This window comes from Acipenser ruthenus, chromosome 16 (assembly GCF_902713425.1).
Source record: "Acipenser ruthenus chromosome 16, fAciRut3.2 maternal haplotype, whole genome shotgun sequence".
Classification (NCBI taxonomy): Eukaryota; Metazoa; Chordata; class Actinopteri; order Acipenseriformes; family Acipenseridae; genus Acipenser; species Acipenser ruthenus.
In genome coordinates this window covers 19986362-20006997 of record NC_081204.1, presented here as the reverse complement: position 1 = coordinate 20006997, position 20636 = coordinate 19986362, and the positions used below count along the sequence as shown (strand labels likewise).

Here is a 20636-nt window from a genome sequence, read left to right as displayed (position 1 = left end):
ACTGAGGAGATGTGCCCCAGAGCACAGACATACATGCACTGAGGACATGTGCCCCAGAGCACAGACACACATGCACTGAGGACATGTGCCCCAGAGCACAGACACACATGCACTGAGGACATGTGCACAGCAGCACAGACACACATGCACTGAGGAGATCCGCACAGCAGCACAGACACACATGCACTGAGGAGATCCGCACAGCAGCACAGACACACATGCACTGAGGAGATCCGCACAGCAGCACAGACACACATGCACTGAGGAGATCCGCACAGCAGCACAGACACACATGCACTGAGGAGATCCGCACAGCAGCACAGACACACATGCACTGAGGAGATCCGCACAGCAGCACAGGCAGCCAGGGCAGATCCTTTGAACTGTGTTAGCTGTAGAAGGTGGATGCATGTCAGTGAAGCTGCTGCATATATGAGTTTTAAAAGTGATGGAGTTCTTTCATGCACCTCAGTTTCTTGAATTTTGTTTTGCAAACCTTTGCCTTGTGGTAAAATGCCGTTTTAACTACACAGCTGCTTATCCCGTGATTTTTACGTGGCGCGCATGAGAGTCCAAATTTGTTACTCCCGTGAGAATACCGTGCAGGTATTTATATGTGCATCTGCAAAGTTTAACAAGTCTTTTTAACGTGCTTCAATGAAAAATAAGAACTGTATTGTAAAAGTGTATGCAGTTTTGTTTTTTACTGGCAGATGACAGCAGTCCCTAAGAAATGTTATTGACACACCAGGTCATCTGTATACACACAGCTGAGAGTGAAAAATGTATGCCTGTGTATCTACAGAGAATAAAACGAGGAGATTTCTTTATTTGTTGGTGTTAGAGGTTGTAAGGAAGCCTTGTCAGGTTTGGTACTGGTCAAAATGACTTATTTATTGTATTTATTATTTATTGTACCTACATTTCACAGATAATTTATATAACAGCGCTATACACCCGTACCTGGAACTGGGGAAGATACTGTATATGACGTGATTGAAAATTTGCGACGCAAGTTTTCTGATGTGCTAGATAAAGACGTTAGCATTGATGAGGGTTTGAAGGTGTTCGCTTTGAAATCTATTGCATAAAAAATGATTTCTAAAAAGTGATATGCCTGCACAGGTATTATAATGTTATTATAATGCTGCCATTGTAAAAAATAAATGTTATTTATACTTATATAATGCTGCCATTGGGAAAAAAAAATGATGTTATGTTGTGATCTATATTATAATACTATAATTGTAACCACATTGTTGTTATTTTGTCATTTAAGTTCTATTGAAATACTGTAAATACTTTCCATTTGTCATAATGTTCTGAAAACTGTCCAAATTGCTTATCTGAGGGCCAAGAATGAAAAATGTGCAAAAAAAAAAAAAAGAGAGCATTTTTAACATGGAAATTGCCTAAATAAATGAGCAGCTGGGTGGTTAAATGGGGCTGATCAAGTTTAAGAAATGTTTTTGAGCTACTGAGCCTTGATATTTTTCTTTTTAATTTCTTCTTTTTAAAAAAAACAAATAAACAAAAACAAAAACTATAAAACGTACATGGCGAAGCTGCCGGATCTGCTCCATCTCTTCTCTTAGATGCTCCATTTTCCTCCGCATGGTGAACCCGGGGTCTGCAGAGCTACTGTCATGCCGGCTTGGTCGGGTGAATGCTGGAACATAAAAACAAATGGACAGGCTCAAATCTGTGCTGTGAATCGTAATCGGTAACAAATGTTCCGCATTTGAAAATGAAGGAAACTAAAACTGACATGTGAAAAGGCAGTGAATCTCAAGGGCAGTAAACAAAAAAGACCCATCAATATAACATTTGCTGGCTCACCACTGAATTGTCAAGCTTCCCTACAATAAAAGATTCCTGGAACTGGTGACTCAGAGCTATGAAACAGATGTGCTTAACTAAACCTCATTGAATAAAACACACCAACATGTCCAGGCAGTGCTAATGACTGCCAAAACGGATACAACTACAAAAACTTACCGGGTTTTTTCCAAGTAACTAAAAACATTTTTTAAATTGATATGCAGGTCTGAATCTTAGTCATTTATATCCCAGAAGATAAATGGAAAACATATGGCCCCCCTTTCACTTGGGGTGTCTTGCATAGTCAAACCTTTACCTGATTTTTGGGATTGAAAGTCTATTCTGGAATGCCAATACATTTACAGTAGTGAACACACGTGCACACCTCCAATATACACCGCACGGGAAACTCAGGTGAGAACACACGTGCACACCTCCAATATACACCACACGGGAAACTTTGGGGTGAGAACACACATGCACACCTCCAATATACACCACACGGGACACAGGAAATCCTCACTACTAAATCACAGAGTTATCTAACTTCACTTGATCATGTTTGGCTCAATTACCGTGATAAATGAAAACGAAGAATAAGAACTTAAGAACGTTTACTAAAGAGGGGAGGCCATTCGGCCAATCTTGCTCGTTTGGTTGTTAGTAGCTTATTGATCCCAGAATCTCATCAAGCAGCTTCTTGAAGGATCCCAGGGTGTCAGCTTCAACAACATTACTGGGGAGTTGGTTCCAGACCCTCACAATTCTCTGTGTAAAAAAGTGCCTCCTATTTTCTGTTCTGAATGCTCCTTTATCTAATCTCCATTTGTGACCCCTGGTCCTTGTTTCATTTTTTCAGGTCAAAAAAGTCCCCTGGGTCGACATTGTCTATACCTTTTAGGATTTTGAATGTTTGAATCAGATCGCCGCGTAGTCTTCTTTGTTCAAGACTGAATAGATTAAATTCTTTTAGCCTGTCTGCATACGACATGCCTTTTAAACCCGGGATTATTCTGGTTGCTCTTCTTTGCACTCTTTCTAGAGCAGCAATATCCATTTTGTAACAAGGTGACCAGAACTGAACACAATATTCTAGGTGAGGTCTTACTAATGCATTGTAGAGTTTTAACATTACTTCCCTTGATTTAAATTCAACACTTCTCACAATATATCCGAGCATCTTGTTGGCCCTTTAACACTTCTGCCTCTGTTATGCTAAAGTCATTTAAAACTGGATAGGAACAGGTCGACATGTGGGGTTATTATTATTATTATTATTATTATTATTATTATTATTATTATTATTATTATTATTATTATTATTATTATTATTATTATTTATTTCTTAGCAGACGCTCTTATCCAGGGCGACTTACAATTGTTACAAGATATCACATTATTATTTACATACAATTACCCATTTATACAGTTGGGTTTTTACTGGAGCAATCTAGGTGAAGTACCTTGCTCAAGGGTACAGCAGCAGTGTCCCCCAGCTGGGATTGAACCCACGACCCTCCGGTCAAGAGTACAGAGCCCTAACCACTACTCCACACTGCTGCCCTGTTATCCCGGATTTAAAAGGCATGTCGTATGCAGACAGGCTCAAAGAACTGAATCTGTTCAGTCTTGAACAGGTGATCCGATTCAAGCATTCAAAATTCTAAAAGGTATTGACAATGTCGACCCAGGGGACTTTTTTGACCTGAAAAAAGAAACAAGGACCAGGGGTCACAAATGGAGATTAGATAAAGGGGCATTCAGAACAGAAAATAGGAGGCACTTTTTTACACAGAGAATTGTGAGGGTCTGGAACCAACTCCCCAGTAATGTTGTTGAAGCTGACACGCTGGGATCCTTCAAGAAGCTGATTGATGAGATTCTGAGATCAGTAAGCTACTAACAACCAAATGAGCAAGATGGGTCAAATGGCCTCCTCTCGTTTGTAAACTTTCTTATGTTCTTACATTGTCCAGCTGCACTGGTAAATGTTTTTTTTATAGTAGATTTTTATCTTTTAATGGGAAAGGGGTGGTCAATGTGACTTAATTAACGATTTCCACTGTTTTTCCAGTGCTTTCTGGTGTTTATTGGCTATACACCAATTTAATTTTGAAAAAATAATAATTTGTATCGGGGGTGTTTTATCGGTTAAAACCGAAAGCCAGAAGCCCTAGCTATATTTTCCCTGATGGCTTGTCCATGCAAATTAATGAACATGCAGTTTAGACTCCTTCCATCTCCATTCCAGTTTACGACTCTCAGATTTCAATTTACAAGTCATATCATTAAACCATAGCAAGCTTCTTTTAAAGACACTTTCCGAGTTTGAACTGCTGCTACAGTATAAGATACTAGTCAATGAGCTGTTGTAGATGTTAACCAACTCATCTAACAATAAAGCAGGGCTCCAGACTAACTTTTTGCCTTAGGAGCCAAAGGCTCCCAGGCCAAAAAATGTTGGGCGCCAAATCCAATTGTTGGGCGCAACTTTAAGAGCAAGATGGTTGCTTCCATATTTTTGAATTGGATCTTATTTGCTACTGCTCTTATCTGTAATATGATATTCTGTAATGTGATATCCTGTAATGTGATACTTTATAATATGATACTTTGTACTGTGATATGTTGTAACAATTGTAAGTCGCCCTGGATAAGGGTGTCTGCTAATAAATAAATAAATAAATAAATAAATAAATAAATATTAAACTGCTTAATAATAGAAGCAAAACACTAAAAATATACAAAAACAGAAATGTAATGTTTGTCCTCACTGGTTTGCTCCCTGACACGGACTTGCTCTGCCTTGCCTGTCCTCCATATGATCTGCTGTTCTGACACGGCCCCTGTCCCCCATGTGATCTGCTGTTCTGACACGGCCCGTGTCCTCCGTGTGATCTGCTGTTCTGACACGGCCCCTGTACTCCATGTGATCTGCTGTTCTGACACGGCCCCTGTACCCCGTGTGATCTGCTGTTCTGACCTGGCCCCTGTCCTCCATGTGACCTGCTGTTCTGACACAGCCCCTGTCCCCCATGTGACCTGCTGTTCTGACACGGCCCGTGTCCTCCGTGTGATCTGCTGTTCTGACACACCCCCTGTACTCTTGTGATCTGCTGTTCTGACACGGCCCCTGTCCCCCATGTGACCTGCTGTTCTGACACGGCCCCTGTCCCCCATGTGACCTGCTGTTCTGACACGGCCCGTGTCCTCCATGTGATCTGCTGTTCTGACACGGACCCTGTCCTCACATGCTAATGCTGTAACCGTTCTTCCTCATGCTGTCATTTGACACCTTTGGGTCTTTAAAAGTGAACTTCAAATTTCATGCAGTTCTGCATTTTGGCAGTGTGTCCTCTGAACTAACTGGCATTTTGCCTTAACTTAAGCCTGTGAACTATACACAACTATCAAATCTTACTTATTAGTCACAGTCTGAGTCAAGTATCAAATGTCTACATCACTTGGCCAAGATGTGTAATTTGTCTTTGTTTCCTTTTACCTCAGGAAATCCAGCGCTTAACACAAGGCTCTGGATCAAACTTTAAGGGACGGGCCCTCTGCACTGATTCTCACACTCTTCAACAGCTGTCACATAACATTAAGTGACAGCGTAGCTTGGATTTAATTCTGTTTTGTGCAGAAAATCCATGTTCACGTTGGGCAGCTGATATCGGCAGCACAAGCATGATTTCCACATAATGTAGAAGACTTTTTTAAATTTGTGCAAAAGGGTTTTCTTATTAGCATGACCTCCCATAAACCAATGTAGGATTTATCCATAAACTGACCTTTGACTGGTGTTTTAAGCATTCTCCATTCTGGGTGAACTTCATTAACATTGCATCCATTCCTTGCTAAAAGGTCACTACACCAATCCAGTAAGACTTCTAACTGTTCATCACAAAGTCTACAAGATCATCAGGCCATGCATCATGGCAGACATTGAAAAACACTGAATAATTTGGGGTTCTCCTGAACTGACTGACCCTGCTGCTGTGGATCTGGCTCTGGTTGGGAATCCACTTGCTGCAAAAAATGTATCTAATTTGCCATTTCTTAATGGCTTTTCCCTCATACTTTTTAATTGTCAAGACACAATTCTCAATTGCTGCAACAGCTTAGGGAAGAATCAGACTATTATTTTGGAGCGTAAGGCTAAACTTTGACACCTCTGAGAAGAGACCATGTAAAAAATGACAAAACCTTACAAAAGCAAGTTTTTCCATTTCCTGTACAACATGCTTTGCTCTTCCTCTAATGTCTGTGTTTGTGGAAGTGGAAGCATGGTGCTCCAGCAGTATACTGTCCCTGTCCAGCAGCAAGATTCTCATCATTTGATTGCAAGCAAAAAGACAATGCACGATAAGTGTGAGGAAGCCAGCGCTGTGTCTTCACAGCCAAAGGTGTCCTAATCGTACAGCCTAACTCAGCACCAACTGCTTTCAACTCACACTTTTCGAACTGAAATTGTACGTTTTTCACACCAACTGCAGAATGTCATATACTTTCTCGATCATTTGAGTACTTAACATTGCTAATTCAAGCCTATAAGGCAAGCAATGCAATGATATACTATGCTGTCCAATTTCACTTTTGAAGAGAGCACCCATATTGGCACTGGCACCATCAGCTCCAAAAGCACCTAGTGTGTCTCGCCACCAATCTGAACATTCATTGTCAACATTTCCATGCAAATCCTTGATTGTGTTTAAGATTTTTGATTGTGTTCCTTGTGCATGACAGTGAACAAGTTCAGCTAAGCCTACCAGACATTTCACAACCACACCTGCAGAAACATACCTACAGTACACCATACATCATCTCTCCCCGCTACATCTCTTCCACAGTCAATCAGGATGGAAATGTAATTTGACTGCAATGACCGCAGCACATACTGCATCATTGTTACACGTTTTAGACTCTTCCAAGCCATTCTTCCTCATTAGCACAATGTGAGAGTGAAGTTTAGTGAATGCAGTTCTTCCACTGCAATCATACAAGCTGCACTGAATTTCATTTGGTCAGTTCCAGAAATAAAATCTGTTTTCCCTGCAACAGCTGGCCCTGCTTTAGTGCAACACTCACAATCCATTTTCTGTTTTTCATTATTGTAACGTAACCACGGAAATTCTTAAGGTCACAAACTCTTAAGATGGCGTGCTTGCTTTTTTGACTGTGAAGGTCATCGTCTGAAATCGGAAAGCTGCTGCACAATTATTAAATTATCTTCAACAGATTCTCGATTTTCAGCACGAACAGGGTCTATATCTACCGTAAATGCAGACTCCGCTGTGCTACTAGTGCTAGATGCAGCAGACAATAAATAAATAAATAAATAAATAAATAAATATTTTTCTTTTCGACATGGACTCAAAACTATGGCTTCATACCATACCCTCAAAGTCTACATTGCTTTACTGGAGGCTGCACAGTTCACAAACAAACCTTTATCAGCTTGAGACGGTGACCTTTTCAATTCCCTGTTGCTTTTTTGTTTAATTATCAACCCTTTTGTTCTCAAGACCCTTATTAAACTTAAAGTTTTCGGAGCACGTTTGAATGGCACTGTTTCCAAGTTCAGACACTTTACAATTTGTTCCCTATCTTAATACAGCACTTCAGTTCAGTATGTTTTATACCTGCATTTCAGCTCTGCTCCACATTCCTCACACTGACGTTTAGTCTTCGATATTCGACCGACCTTCTCACACTAGCTTAAAAGGCGTGCACTGGCATTATAGTGCCTTCATACCAGGACCAGATTTTTCTTTTTTGGCTGTAGCTGGCTCTCTTCTTATAAAAATGAATTACAAATCTATTTTTTACAGTAGCATCTTGGAATTGGCGTCCTTTGTTTCAGAACACTGGGGAACATGATTATTTTTTTAAAACATTATTATTATGTATTCAGCTTAGAGATACACGTACAAAAATGGGCTATTCTATGACCCAAGGGACCTTACAATACTTTTGTTAAAAAATGTTGATATTTGGACCAAATGACAAGGTCCAAGTGATTTTCTGTGTTTTTACGGTTTATTTTTCTTGTCATGTTTTGTTTCTGCGTGCTTGCTGAAAATGTCTCCACCCTTTGAAAATTAAACCGCCTGTCTAAGTACATGGCGTGATTGAACATTTTCTGATGTATATGTGCTAGATAAAGACGTTAACATTGATGAGAGTTTGAAGGGCGTCTGTTTTGAAATCTAGCGCACAAAAATGATTTCTAAAAATGTGATTATGCCTGCACAATTATTATTATAATGTTATTATGATGCTGCCATTGGGGAAAAAAAAAGTTATGTTATCTACAGTGCCTTGCGAAAGTATTCGGCCCCCTTGAACTTTGCGACCTTTTGCCACATTTCAGGCTTCAAACATAAAGATATGAAACTGTAATTTGTTGACCTAAATGACTAATGATGATAAATAGAATCCACCTGTGTGTAATCAAGTCTCCGTATAAATGCACCTGCACTGTGATAGTCTCAGAGGTCCGTTTAAAGCGCAGAGAGCATCATGAAGAACAAGGAACACACCAGGCAGGTCCGAGATACTGTTGGGGAGAAGTTTAAAGCCGGATTTGGATACAAAAAGATTTCCCAAGCTTTAAACATCCCAAGGAGCACTGTGCAAGCGATAATATTGAAATGGAAGGAGTATCAGACCACTGCAAATCTACCAAGACCTGGCCGTCCCTCTAAACTTTCAGCTCATACAAGGAGAAGACTGATCAGAGATGCAGCCAAGAGGCCCATGATCACTCTGGATGAACTGCAGAGATCTACAGCTGAGGTGGGAGACTCTGTCCATAGGACAACAATCAGTCGTATACTGCACAAATCTGGCCTTTATGGAAGAGTGGCAAGAAGAAAGCCATTTCTTAAAGATATCCATAAAAAGTGTCGTTTACAGTTTGCCACAAGCCACCTGGGAGACACACCAAACATGTGGAAGAAGGTGCTCTGGTCAGATGAAACCAAAATCGAACTTTTTGGCAACAATGCAAAACGTTATGTTTGGCGTAAAAGCAACACAGCTCATCACCCTGAACACACCATCCCCACTGTCAAACATGGTGGTGGCAGCATCATGGTTTGGGCCTGCTTTTCTTCAGCAGGGACAGGGAAGATGGTTAAAATTGATGGGAAGATGGATGGAGCCAAATACAGGACCATTCTGGAAGAAAACCTGATGGAGTCTGCAAAAGACCTGAGACTGGGACGGAGATTTGTCTTCCAACAAGACAATGATCCAAAACATAAAGCAAAATCTACAATGGAATGGTTCACAAATAAACATATCCAGGTGTTAGAATGGCCAAGTCAAAGTCCAGACCTGAATCCAATCGAGAATCTGTGGAAAGAACTGAAAACTGCTGTTCACAAATGCTCTCCATCCAACCTCACTGAGCTCGAGCTGTTTTGCAAGGAGGAATGGGCAAAAATGTCAGTCTCTCGATGTGCAAAACTGATAGAGACATACCCCAAGCGACTTACAGCTGTAATCGCAGCAAAAGGTGGCGCTACAAAGTATTAACTTAAGGGGGCTGAATAATTTTGCACGCCCAATTTTTCAGTTTTTTATTTGTTAAAAAAGTTTGAAATATCCAATAAATTTCGTTCCACTTCATGATTGTGTCCCACTTGTTGTTGATTCTTCACAAAAAATTACAGTTTCATATCTTTATGTTTGAAGCCTGAAATGTGGCAAAAGGTCGCAATGTTCAAGGGGGCCGAATACTTTCGCAAGGCACTGTATATTGTTATAATGCTACAATTGTAAACACGTTGTTGTTATTTAAGTTCTATTGAAATAATCTATTTCTGTTTTTTTCATAATAACAATAAAAGTGTGTATTTAAAAACAGAAAGTAAAAATTGTTTTGAAAGCTGTCCAAATTGCTTATTTGAGGGCGAAGAATGAAATCTGCACAAAAGAAGAGAGAGACCATTTTTAACATGGAAATTGCCAAAATAAATGGGCAGCTGGATAGTTAAAAGTCGCCTTACATTTTAAATACAAAAAAACACAAAAGAAAAAACCACCATCTGAGTACTTTGTTAATATAAACGGAATCATGTCTTGATCAGCATTGTCGGTCTCAAGAAGTCGGCATAGGGTTACCAGAGTTCCAGATTTAAAAATCTGGACGTATTTTTTTTCTTCAATTCAATAACTCCGCAAAATAACTGTATATAATCTAATCGGAATTTAAAAGCTAAACTTTGGGTGTAATTTTCGCAGATCGTAACAATTTATTATTATCTTTTTATTGTCATCTGACCAAAATATGTACAAAAAACAGGTTAGAAAATGTGGATCAGCTGTTACTACCATTTCAATATGGCTGTATTATCAAATTGGGACTAACTTATGTAATGGAATTTTTGTAACTTCACACTTGCTTAGCTTGCTCAATAGCAAATAAATAGGTTAAGATAACAAAGCTTGCTCAATAGCAAGCAAATAGGTTTTAAGATAACAATGTAGGCTGTAACGTTAAGTCTAAGTTGGAGCCTGTCCCAAGTCAATAGGACTAGCAGGGCATGTAATAAGGAAAATAATGATTTTGTGTGTAACAAATATAAAAAATATAATCTGTTTTAAACTAAACTGGCTGTTCCTTGGAACTCACGGGGGGGGGGGGGGGGGGAACTACCCCCCACCGACAGGGGTAGCAACAACCAATCAGAGACTTATTATGAACCTCTCTATTCAGACGAACCAATGAGAATCTAAAGTAAACAAACTTTGCGGGTAACAAGGAGCAACCAGTTTCATCTAATTTTAACTGTCATGTCTAGCGTGTACTTGTCTTATGACTGCTCTATGATTCTCCGAAATGGAGATAATTTCTTGTTCTATAGCCTGACTGTGACCCTATATGGTCTCCACTTCCTTTAAGTTTTATAACCAATCCTTATATGGTTACACTGTTTAGTTTCTTTCTTCTGTATGATGTTCCAGAAAACTATATAAGCGGCCTCTAAAATTAGCTCAGGGTGCGATTCTGCGATTTGCTAACAGAGTCTGTGTCACTCTGTGAACGCTCCAGTTTGCAAACTTATTAAAGCTTGTCTGAATAAGAACTACACAGTCTCCTCATTGAGTCAACACGCGGGCTGGGATAAAGGACCTGGAAGGATAACCCCTTACCATACTTGGGTTCAAGGGAGGTTGAAAACTTCCACTACACTTACAAGTGCTAACTTGGCTGGAGGCACCGCACCACGAAGATAAAAAAGTAAAAAATAAGCAACCAGACATGGTCCAGGAAATATAAGATTGTGAAACACAATCCATTAATTTTTTTCTTTTATTTTTGAATGGCGTTAACTCAAGACATCACTCAGCTGTTCCCTTGCTGATGATTATTTAAGTGCGTCATGTCTAATAGATGTTATCCGAAGGTGATTGGCTACTCTTGTAATTACGCTGTGAATACGAAGTCATTACAACCGACTACGTCGGAGTGACTAGGTACTACTGTAAAATGACCAGCCCCTACATCATGAATGCGTAGCTAATTTACATTTATTTAGAACACGTACTATGTTATGTATTCTCATTGGTCCAAATCAATAGGTACACATTTGTGACCTGGACGGCCTTCCACAGCTGAGGACCTGTTACTCGTAGACATCACATTCCCAGGAGTACTTCAACCGTGATGACCTCACCAGAAGTGGGCAGGGCTAAGCGGCAGTGCCCCTGAAACAACTCAATACTTTATATAAATCAGCACACTGAATCCAGGAAACTCAGATTGAACCCGCTCAAAACATATGTGAATACCACTCGACTGTCTTGTGGAATGAACAAAGACAAGATCATCCTTAATTACCAGGAATGGATCCAAGCGTACTTGATAAAATCCAAAACATTTATCTGCTTGTCCCAGGGATGGATTTTTTTAATATAAAACTTTTGAGTAAGTATGTATGACGCCGTAAAATCTGTACAGCAAAGATCGGGTACAACTACAATTCCCAGATCCCCTTTACGCTGTAACCGTTTCACTGGTCTGTTGTACAGAACGCCGCCACACACATACTTACAGACGTTATGGAGGTATCATTGGCATTGCACTGGGGAAAATCTCAAATTTAAACTAGGAAAACATTCACCAGTCAAATATTTCAAAATAAACCTAAACCACCTCCCAGGCACGAACTAACAGCAATGCATTTATGTAAATGAAGGTGTTTGAGAAAGTCTTCAATCTTTCAAACTTACCTAATATTTAAATGCAGACTGACAGATGACCTACAGAAAGTGTGCTTTCTCTTGTGCTTTACCGGTATAACTAAAGTTGCTGCTCAAAAATATGAAAATGCTTCCTTAAAAATTGTATTTTTTGCTGCTTGCCAAAAAGGGAGCTTCATATCAAGATGGCAAAGAAAGAAAGAAAATTATATATTATATATAGGGACGCTGTTAGACTGAGCTCAGTATGACCGTGCTTCCAGGAATTTTCAATCACACATGTTCACTGGCAGTGTCACTGTGATTTTTGTGTCTGTGAGCCCTGTGCCAACTCAAAAACAGAAAGAGCTGTCTAAAGCGGCAGCGAAGTGTTCTAGGATTTACTTAATGTTCAGCTAATCAATGGGTGAACAACAATTCATCCTCGACAATAATAATAATAATAATAATAATAATAATAATAATAATATTATTATGAACTTACAGTTGTCAAGTACAGTACTGCAGAAAGGATGAGAGTTGACAGAATTAAATTGAATTGCGACAGAACGGGCTTAAAATTGCACACTCTAGCTCCTTTCATGTCTTCAGTGTATATAAATTGCTCATTTATACAGACATTTCAATGACCGTTGCTGTTTTGTAATTCGGTGTTATTCCTCCCAAAAAACCAACGCTAAAAATAAACACACAATAGGTAGATAATTATTAGTTTTGCTCAAATTCTTACACCAAAAAATAAAATAAAAACTGAGCAAGTAGCTATGACATGGTTCAAGTAACAGCTCTCTATGTTATGAAACAAGTAGGAGAGAGAACATAATAGTGAACGAAACACAATCTTGAGAAGTGTATCGATTTCTGTTTTCATTTATTTTTGTGTAATACACCTTACGTAGTTCTGCTTTTTAACTAGTAAAATGTGTGCTTTCACGAAAGGGGTTAGAACATGCAGTATGCTTAAAAACAGCATACCGTTTTTTTTTTTCCTGAATAAAGTGTCCAGCAATGCACCATAACAAAACTGCAAATCCTTTGCAACTGTAAATTTCAAGAACCGTGAAACTATATAAAGTCTCTCAAATGTAAACATTTACCATTATGTACATCCAGCTGTTCACCTTTGAATGACGAAATTTCAATTTTTTTTCCACAGGTTTTGTAACAGCGGTTAGCAAACTACAGTCTAATCTCTGTATTATTTTAGTCAGTGGTGTGTGACAAGTTTAGTAAAAATACCCTTAATATTTATTTTTTGAAAAATTACCGTTTGTATTTTTTCATTATGAAAGTTTGTTGTTTTTAAATTGGATTTTTTTATACCATTTGATTTTCAGAATAGAAAAATGACCTATTTTATTTTTGTAACAATTTAGGTGTCAATCACTCAGAAAACATTTATTTGTGTTTGTTTGGATTACAGTCTCATCAACATAATAGGCTCTCTATTTCTTTTTTGTTGTTTTATGAATGAGTATGGAAATCACCTTGGTGCCCTTGGGTTGAATTTATGTTTTGCCTTTCTGCCCCCTAGAACTGCCTTGGTGCCCCTGAAGCTTCATGCCCAACGAAGGCAACATTGCCTTGCCCTTCATGACCTTAACTTCATCCCCTGGAAGTACACTGTGCCGCTGCTGGCATACCTGTGTAGAGTCAGGTTGGGTCATAACATCATTCTGTTTATGAAATGAACAGAAATGGAATATACAGGGAAGGGGAGTCCCAAGCCATTCTCTGTGTCTGCTTGGTTTCTTATCACAAACTCACTCACTGACAAAGAATGCTTTTAAAAAGTCGTAAACTAAATATTGGACAAGGGGTTTACCTTCACCATCGTTGCATAAATCCTGTGGCGCCAGGGGTGTCTTCCCAAGAGGTAAAAACCAGACTGTTTTGAATGCTTTGACACCACTGACAGAGAACAGTCCACCTTATAAATCCAGCCGACAGGGGCCAAACAGAGGACCAACTGAGAACACTGGGCCATCTCGGAATGAGAACAGCCAATGGGAAAACACTCCACAAGGATTCGGGCACAGCCCCAAATAAACTAACTATCCAATCACCGGGGTTTCAATCGGGGCTCCCCGACAAGCAGAACAATTCTCCGAATTTTGACAACTTGAAGACTCGCCGCTGCGATCGGCTTGAACAGAGATACCATTTTCAGAAACTCCGATACAGGATAACAACCCCAGTGTTTACCTTGGTGTGGGAGTCCGCCGCGCAAGACATCTCTATCTTATCTCTAACTTAGCTCTGATTGATCACCGGAGGAAGATAGTTGGACATACCATTTAAAGTTGACAGAGACTGAAATATATATTCAGTCTGTTATTAAGCTAGCAGTGCCGGAGTCTGCGGTGGAATATCCCAGATATACTCTGACGAAGAGTGCACATCGTGTGGAGGATTTGCTGTTTCAGTGGAATACCTAAATAGTTAATGACTCTGGTTTTTGCAAAAACTTTTCTTTCGTCCCCTGGTGTGGAGACACAACACAAGGAAGAAACACCGGAACCTGGAAGAGGCAGCAAAAGTCTGTTAAGTATTCCACACATAGTGTTTATATCCTCTTATGAACTCGAAAATAAGACGACCTTAAAGTAAAATTAACGTTTTGTTTGAGGTAGAATGTAAGTAAAGCATTATTGCTTTAAATTCACACGTTGAGTTAATGAACACTATAGTAACTGTTTTGTTGTATGTGATTCATACACATTGATGTGGGTTTTACAAGCCAATTATCATTCTGCGTTTAAAGCTAGAATCCAAATTAGCTGTCTTGATATTAGATCATTCTCATAAGGTTGTCTGAATGCAAAAAGCGTCTCTCTCGCAAGAGTAAGAATTGCCTTCTGAACCAAAACATCTATAAGACTGATTTACCGATGCTTTGATTATCAAATATTAACAAAAGTAAATATTTGTGTTACTAACGATACCCCTGTTCAGACTAACCTCCGTCTTAAGTAACTGTCAGGAATGTGGCTGTAGCCTTTAAAGGAATATGCCATAGATTGCTCTGGATCTCTAACCACCTATCAGAAGTGGGGTGTTGTTTACATTTTCCTTTCTGTACTGTTTAGTTAATTCTTCCTTTCTGTATTACTTTAGTTTAGTTGTTGCACCTTTAAATTTGTCCTTTTTCCTTTATTTAGATTTAGTTCCTTTGTATTCACTAGAAGCGGTGTCCAGTTCGATTATTTTAATAGAGGTTGGTCCTACGTGACTCTGAATTCAAATAAGGCATTATATGATTATAACTTAAACTAGTCCAAATACAAATATACCTTGCACACCACACCTGCTGCATACTACTATAAATGGATGACCAGAAATGTACTTTGATAAGAAGCCATTTCTGTCATTTCAAAATAAACATTTTACCCCGACCCAAAAGGTGTTAAATACTCAGTATATATTTAATATTTGATGGTGAATTACCTGCCCAAATGATGTGTTTACAATTACAAAAACAGTAACTTGAGCCACAGATGAAACAGCGGTGATGAGGTTGCCTTGGCCTTGCAGTGTTTCACAAAGAGCTGTCCAGACACCCAGCCCGAAAAAAAAAACCGTCACCTCGCTGCGCTCGCCAGAGGTTTACCCCATATCTCCTTAATGTTCCCTCATATTTGAAATCTTTGCTACATCCCTGTTGACCTAATAGCTTGTAATTCATTTTTTATGAATGACCATGAAAGACTTCTCTGCACTTGGATAGAACAACAACATATTGTGGCGACTGCCCCGCATGTGCTGCAATGAGTGCAGCCTCTGCTTTATTCTTAAATGAACGGCAGTAAGCCTGGCCAGGTCAATTCTATCGAATACGTTCAAAAGAAACTTCTCAAACGTATTCCATGATTAAATCTAGCTATATTATTGCCTAGTTAAAGAAATTACCCAGGTATTAGTTAAAAATCGTTTTCTTCTATCATGCTGTTTTTTAGTCTATTTCACTAGGTATTGTCTGCTATGCATTTTCACCCCTTCTGCTGTCCGTAGTTGGGGGCGGGGCTTTTGTTCACTTTGCTAATTGCCGGCTAGATCAAAAAAGGACCAGACTGGTAATGAGGTCTCTCGCCTTTCTCTCTTATGGTCTCAGTTTGGATTAGAATTCTAGTAGCTGAGGAGCCTGCATATTACGAGTCTGTGTTAAAATGCACGTCTATTCTTTTGGTCAGCATTATTTTATCTTGGTAAATGAGTCAAAATCTTCAGCTGCATTTAGATGGTGCTTCATGCACAGCAAAGCTAACATTGCTCTCTCTCCTGCATCGTGTTTTTTTTGTTACTTTGTTACAGCTCTTGCGCTAATTTGGACCTCTGCCTTTTTTGAATAATACAGATCGACGGGACTCTTAAAACCGCGCAGCGCAGCTGCAATCGAATGGGAGGAATCTACACAGTGGACTGCAAAAGACACCCGGTGAGACCAAACCTTTTTTTTTCGTGTTGCAAAGCGATTGGAGTACAAGTTATTTTTTGAATGGTCTTTTCATTGGATTCTGTGTTTTCTAGATTAGTATTATATCGAACTTTTCTTTGTTGATTTGTTTTGTTTTTGTGAATAGGACAAAAACATTGTTTGAACATTTGCTGCAACTAAGCATAACTTTGGATTTGGCAACCGATTTGTGTGTGTGTGGGACGACCTACATAGTAATGTATGCATATGGTTTATTTTTTTAACCGTGAGTTAAAGGGTGAATGTCTTTATCTTTTAGCTTGCTAGCCTGATGGGTTGGGTTAGCTATTTTTACAGGATTACACTTTACTGCCAATCTCTGGTTAAACTGCTTTACACTGTATGCATAGTGTGTCTCTGCTTTGCAAGTGTTTTGATACAGTGTTCTAATGATATACTGATTTGTTTTGCTCATATGGTTCCCACATCCTAGAATTACCTATAATAAACAGTTTCTGGTTAAGCATACTCCACTGGTCCCCATTAAATCCCTTTATAACGCTGCACCTTATTACTTGCTGTATCCAACATATTTAATGTTTCATTATGGAATCAGTATACGCTTATGGCCTAAGTGTTTAATAATAATGCTAAGGAAGTTTGATACAATATGATGACTCAAGCCAAACTGTAATCCATGTTCATGCTGCTTTTCTAGAAGCAGGCTGTACGTGACTGGCTTGGACTCCTGTTTCCTTTGTACCAAGTTCAGCTTGGTCTTCAGAGCAGATTCACTCATTCAGTGGGCTGTGGTGAAAAGACACGTACCTGTTCTGGGCTTGAGACCAAACACTGTCAGCGTTGTTCTGTATTCTGTAGGTTTAATGCCATCCTGTAATAAGAGATTTAAGGTGAGGTTACAACACTGCCTCTTCCAAAGAACACAGGCACTCTGACATGTAAGGCATGGACAATGGAGTGGATACTTCTGGACTCCCATAAATCAGACCCCATCACTCCCCCAGATCCCAGGCAGCACTGGAAGAACGAGGATGTGGTTTGATTGCTTTCTTTCAAGCAGTGTCAGTTACGCCATGAACCCGGTGTGGTTTCTGCTTTGGCTGATGTGAATGTCATTTTTTAACCTCCGAAAGCTGTACATTTCTCTGCAGCAGTGAGTTAGTTATGTAATGTATATCATTCATTGTGCCACCTAGTGTCTTGTACTCTGTGGGATCTCTCAGCTGCGAGGAGTGTGGAGAGCTGTGTAGACGTGCCTCCGATGTATCCGGAGTAGCGTGGATTAACTAGCAGGATAAATAATAGAAGTACCTGACTGTGTGGCATGTTATAGAATTAACTGTGGAGCTAGACTATGTATGGTCTGAAGCATGTGACTACTATAATAAATGTGTTCTGTGCTTGTACCACAATCCGTGTCTGGAATCTATACTGCTTTCTGGCCTGGATTAACATCAAACTAGCCTGCGCATCGTTACAGGTTCCAGCTGTGCAGCCAGGGGGGTAGGGAGGGTAGGGAGGGTTTCACATTCTAAAGTCTCAAGTGTCTCTTGGTTCTTGGCACATTCTACTAATTGTTTTCTATTCAGTAAACTCAGGTGTTAAGCTACAGGAGCACTACTCAGCATTTAGCAGGTTCTAACTTGTTAGCATCCTTCTATCCATTTCACTGAATTCTAGGTATCAGTAACTTTAGAAGAACCTGCTAAATATTTAGAATGCTACTGTTGAACACCTAACAGCTTTCCAGAGAAGTCTCATGAAGCGCTGTTAAACACCTAACAGCTTTCCAGAGTCTCATGAAGCACTGTTAAACACCGAACAGCTTCCCAGGGGAGTCTCATGAAGCGCTGTTAAACACCTAACAGCTTTCCAGAGTCTCATGAAGCACTGTTAAACACCTAACAGCTTTCCAGAGTGTCTCATGAAGCGCTGTTGAACACCTAACAGCTTTCCAGAGGAGTCTCATGAAGCGCTGTTAAACACCTAACAGCTTTCCAGAGGAGTCTCATGAAGCACTGTTAAACACCTAACAGCTTTCCAGAGTCATCTCACGAAGCACTGTTAAACACCTAACAGCTTTCCAGAGTCTCATGAAGCACTGTTAAACACCTAACAGCTTCCCAGAGAGTCTCATGAAGTACTGTTGAACACCGAACAGCTTTCCAGAGGAGTCTCATGAAGCGCTGTTAAACACCTAACAGCTTTCCAGAGGAGTCTCATGAAGCGCTGTTAAACACCTAACAGCTTTCCAGAGGAGTCTCATGAAGCGCTGTTAAACACCTAACAGCTTTCCAGAGCCTCATGAAGCACTGTTAAACACCTAACAGCTTTCCAGAGGAGTCTCATGAAGCACTGTTAAACACCTAACAGCTTTCCAGAGCCTCATGAAGCACTGTTAAACACCTAACAGCTTTCCAGAGCCTCATGAAGCACTGTTAAACACCCAACAGCTTTTCAGAGGAGTCTCATGAAGCACTGTTAAACACCTAACAGCTTTCCAGAGGAGTCTCATGAAGCACTGTTAAACACCTAACAGCTTTCCAGAGGAGTCTCATGAAGTACTGTTGAACACCTAACAGCTTTCCAGAGGAGTCTCATGAAGCACTGTTAAACACCTAACAGCTTTCCAGAGAGTCTCATGAAGCGCTGTTAAACACCTAACAGCTTCCCAGAGAGTCTCATGAAGTACTGTTGAACACCTAACAGCTTTCCAGAGGAGTCTCATGAAGCACTGTTAAACACCTAACAGCTTTCCAGAGGAGTCTCATGAAGCACTGTTAAACACCTAACAGCTTTCCAGAGGAGTCTCATGAAGCACTGTTAAACACCTAACAGCTTTCCAGAGGAGTCTCATGAAGTACTGTTGAACACCTAACAGCTTTCCAGAGGAGTCTCATGAAGCGCTGTTAAACACCTAACAGCTTTCCAGAGGAGTCTCATGAAGCGCTGTTAAACACCTAACAGCTTTCCAGAGCCTCATGAAGCACTGTTAAACACCTAACAGCTTTCCGAGCCTCATGAAGCACTGTTAAACACCTAACAGCTTCCCAGAGAGTCTCATGAAGCGCTGTTAAACACCTAACAGCTTTCCAGAGGAGTCTCATGAAGCGCTGTTAAACACCTAACAGCTTTCCAGAGCCTCATGAAGCACTGTTAAACACCTAACAGCTTTCCGAGCCTCATGAAGCACTGTTAAACACCTAACAGCTTCCCAGAGAGTCTCATGAAGCACTGTTAAACACCTAACAGCTTTCCAGAGTCTCACGAAGCGCTGTTAAACTTCTACATACTGTTGCATTCTAAACATAGAAGCCAGTCAGGGGTCTTCTAGTGGCTACCTTTATCTCAAGCAGGAGAGTCACCTAATCTGAATAAATACCACATTACACTGACAATTGAATTTATTTACCTATTAGTACACCTTGTTATCACAAGCCCTTTGTTATTTAGCTTATATTTCCCAGACTAAGCCCCACCCCTTCCCCTTATCACTCCCAGGTGAATCCAATGCCTCAGTTTACCACACAATAAATCCACTGCAGAGTAAGAGAGATGGCAGTCAGCATTTCAAGGCAGCACTGAGTAATTGCAGGGCGAGGCACAGTGCTGCGAGACATACGTCTTAACTTTACACTCCAATAAAAAGATGTTTTCAGCTGTCCTGGCTTAATGCAAAGCAATACTCACCTCACTGTCATTTTCATTTCCACTCGAGCTTTTTCTTGAAGAGCTCTGGCATTTATACTGTAGCGACAACAAAAAACAAAAGCATGATGTTAGTAACACCAGTACCCTGACCCAGCTGTGAATACAAAACAGAGACAGCTTCCTCCAAACATACCCACATTTCCATACCCTCACTAACCTGTGATAAAGAACATGCTAACCAAGTTTCCTTAACACAGGGTAAGCTGTTGTCCAGGTATATGTAGAACTGTAATTTGTGACATACACATGTAGCAGTGATAAGACAACACAGTACTACATACAGGGGTGTGAAAGGAATGACTGCTTTACATTTAACAGGTTATCATCATAACCCTGGTTCCCTGAAATAGAAATGTATACATTACACAATGGGTTAACCTATTACACCCGATTCAACTGAACACTCTACCAAAGCTGCGTCTTATGCCCACAACGTCAGCACGCTGGTCTCTGCCCC

General features: G+C 40.0%; 1 protein-coding gene across 5 annotated transcripts in view; it reads right to left on the bottom strand.

Moving 5' to 3' along the window:
* LOC117412315 (leucine-rich repeat and calponin homology domain-containing protein 2-like) overlaps positions 1 to 20636 on the bottom strand; it is an 82908-nt gene that overhangs the window by 6957 nt on the left and 55315 nt on the right. For all 5 annotated transcript variants that reach the window (XM_058989007.1, XM_058989006.1, XM_058989008.1 and 2 more), the window contains 3 exons: positions 20159 to 20215; positions 17276 to 17339; positions 1557 to 1669 (listed from right to left, as the gene is read on the bottom strand). In XM_058989007.1, coding sequence (XP_058844990.1) covers positions 1557 to 1669; positions 17276 to 17339; positions 20159 to 20215 — 234 coding nt within the window. The remainder of the gene's footprint in view (positions 1 to 1556; positions 1670 to 17275; positions 17340 to 20158; positions 20216 to 20636) is intronic.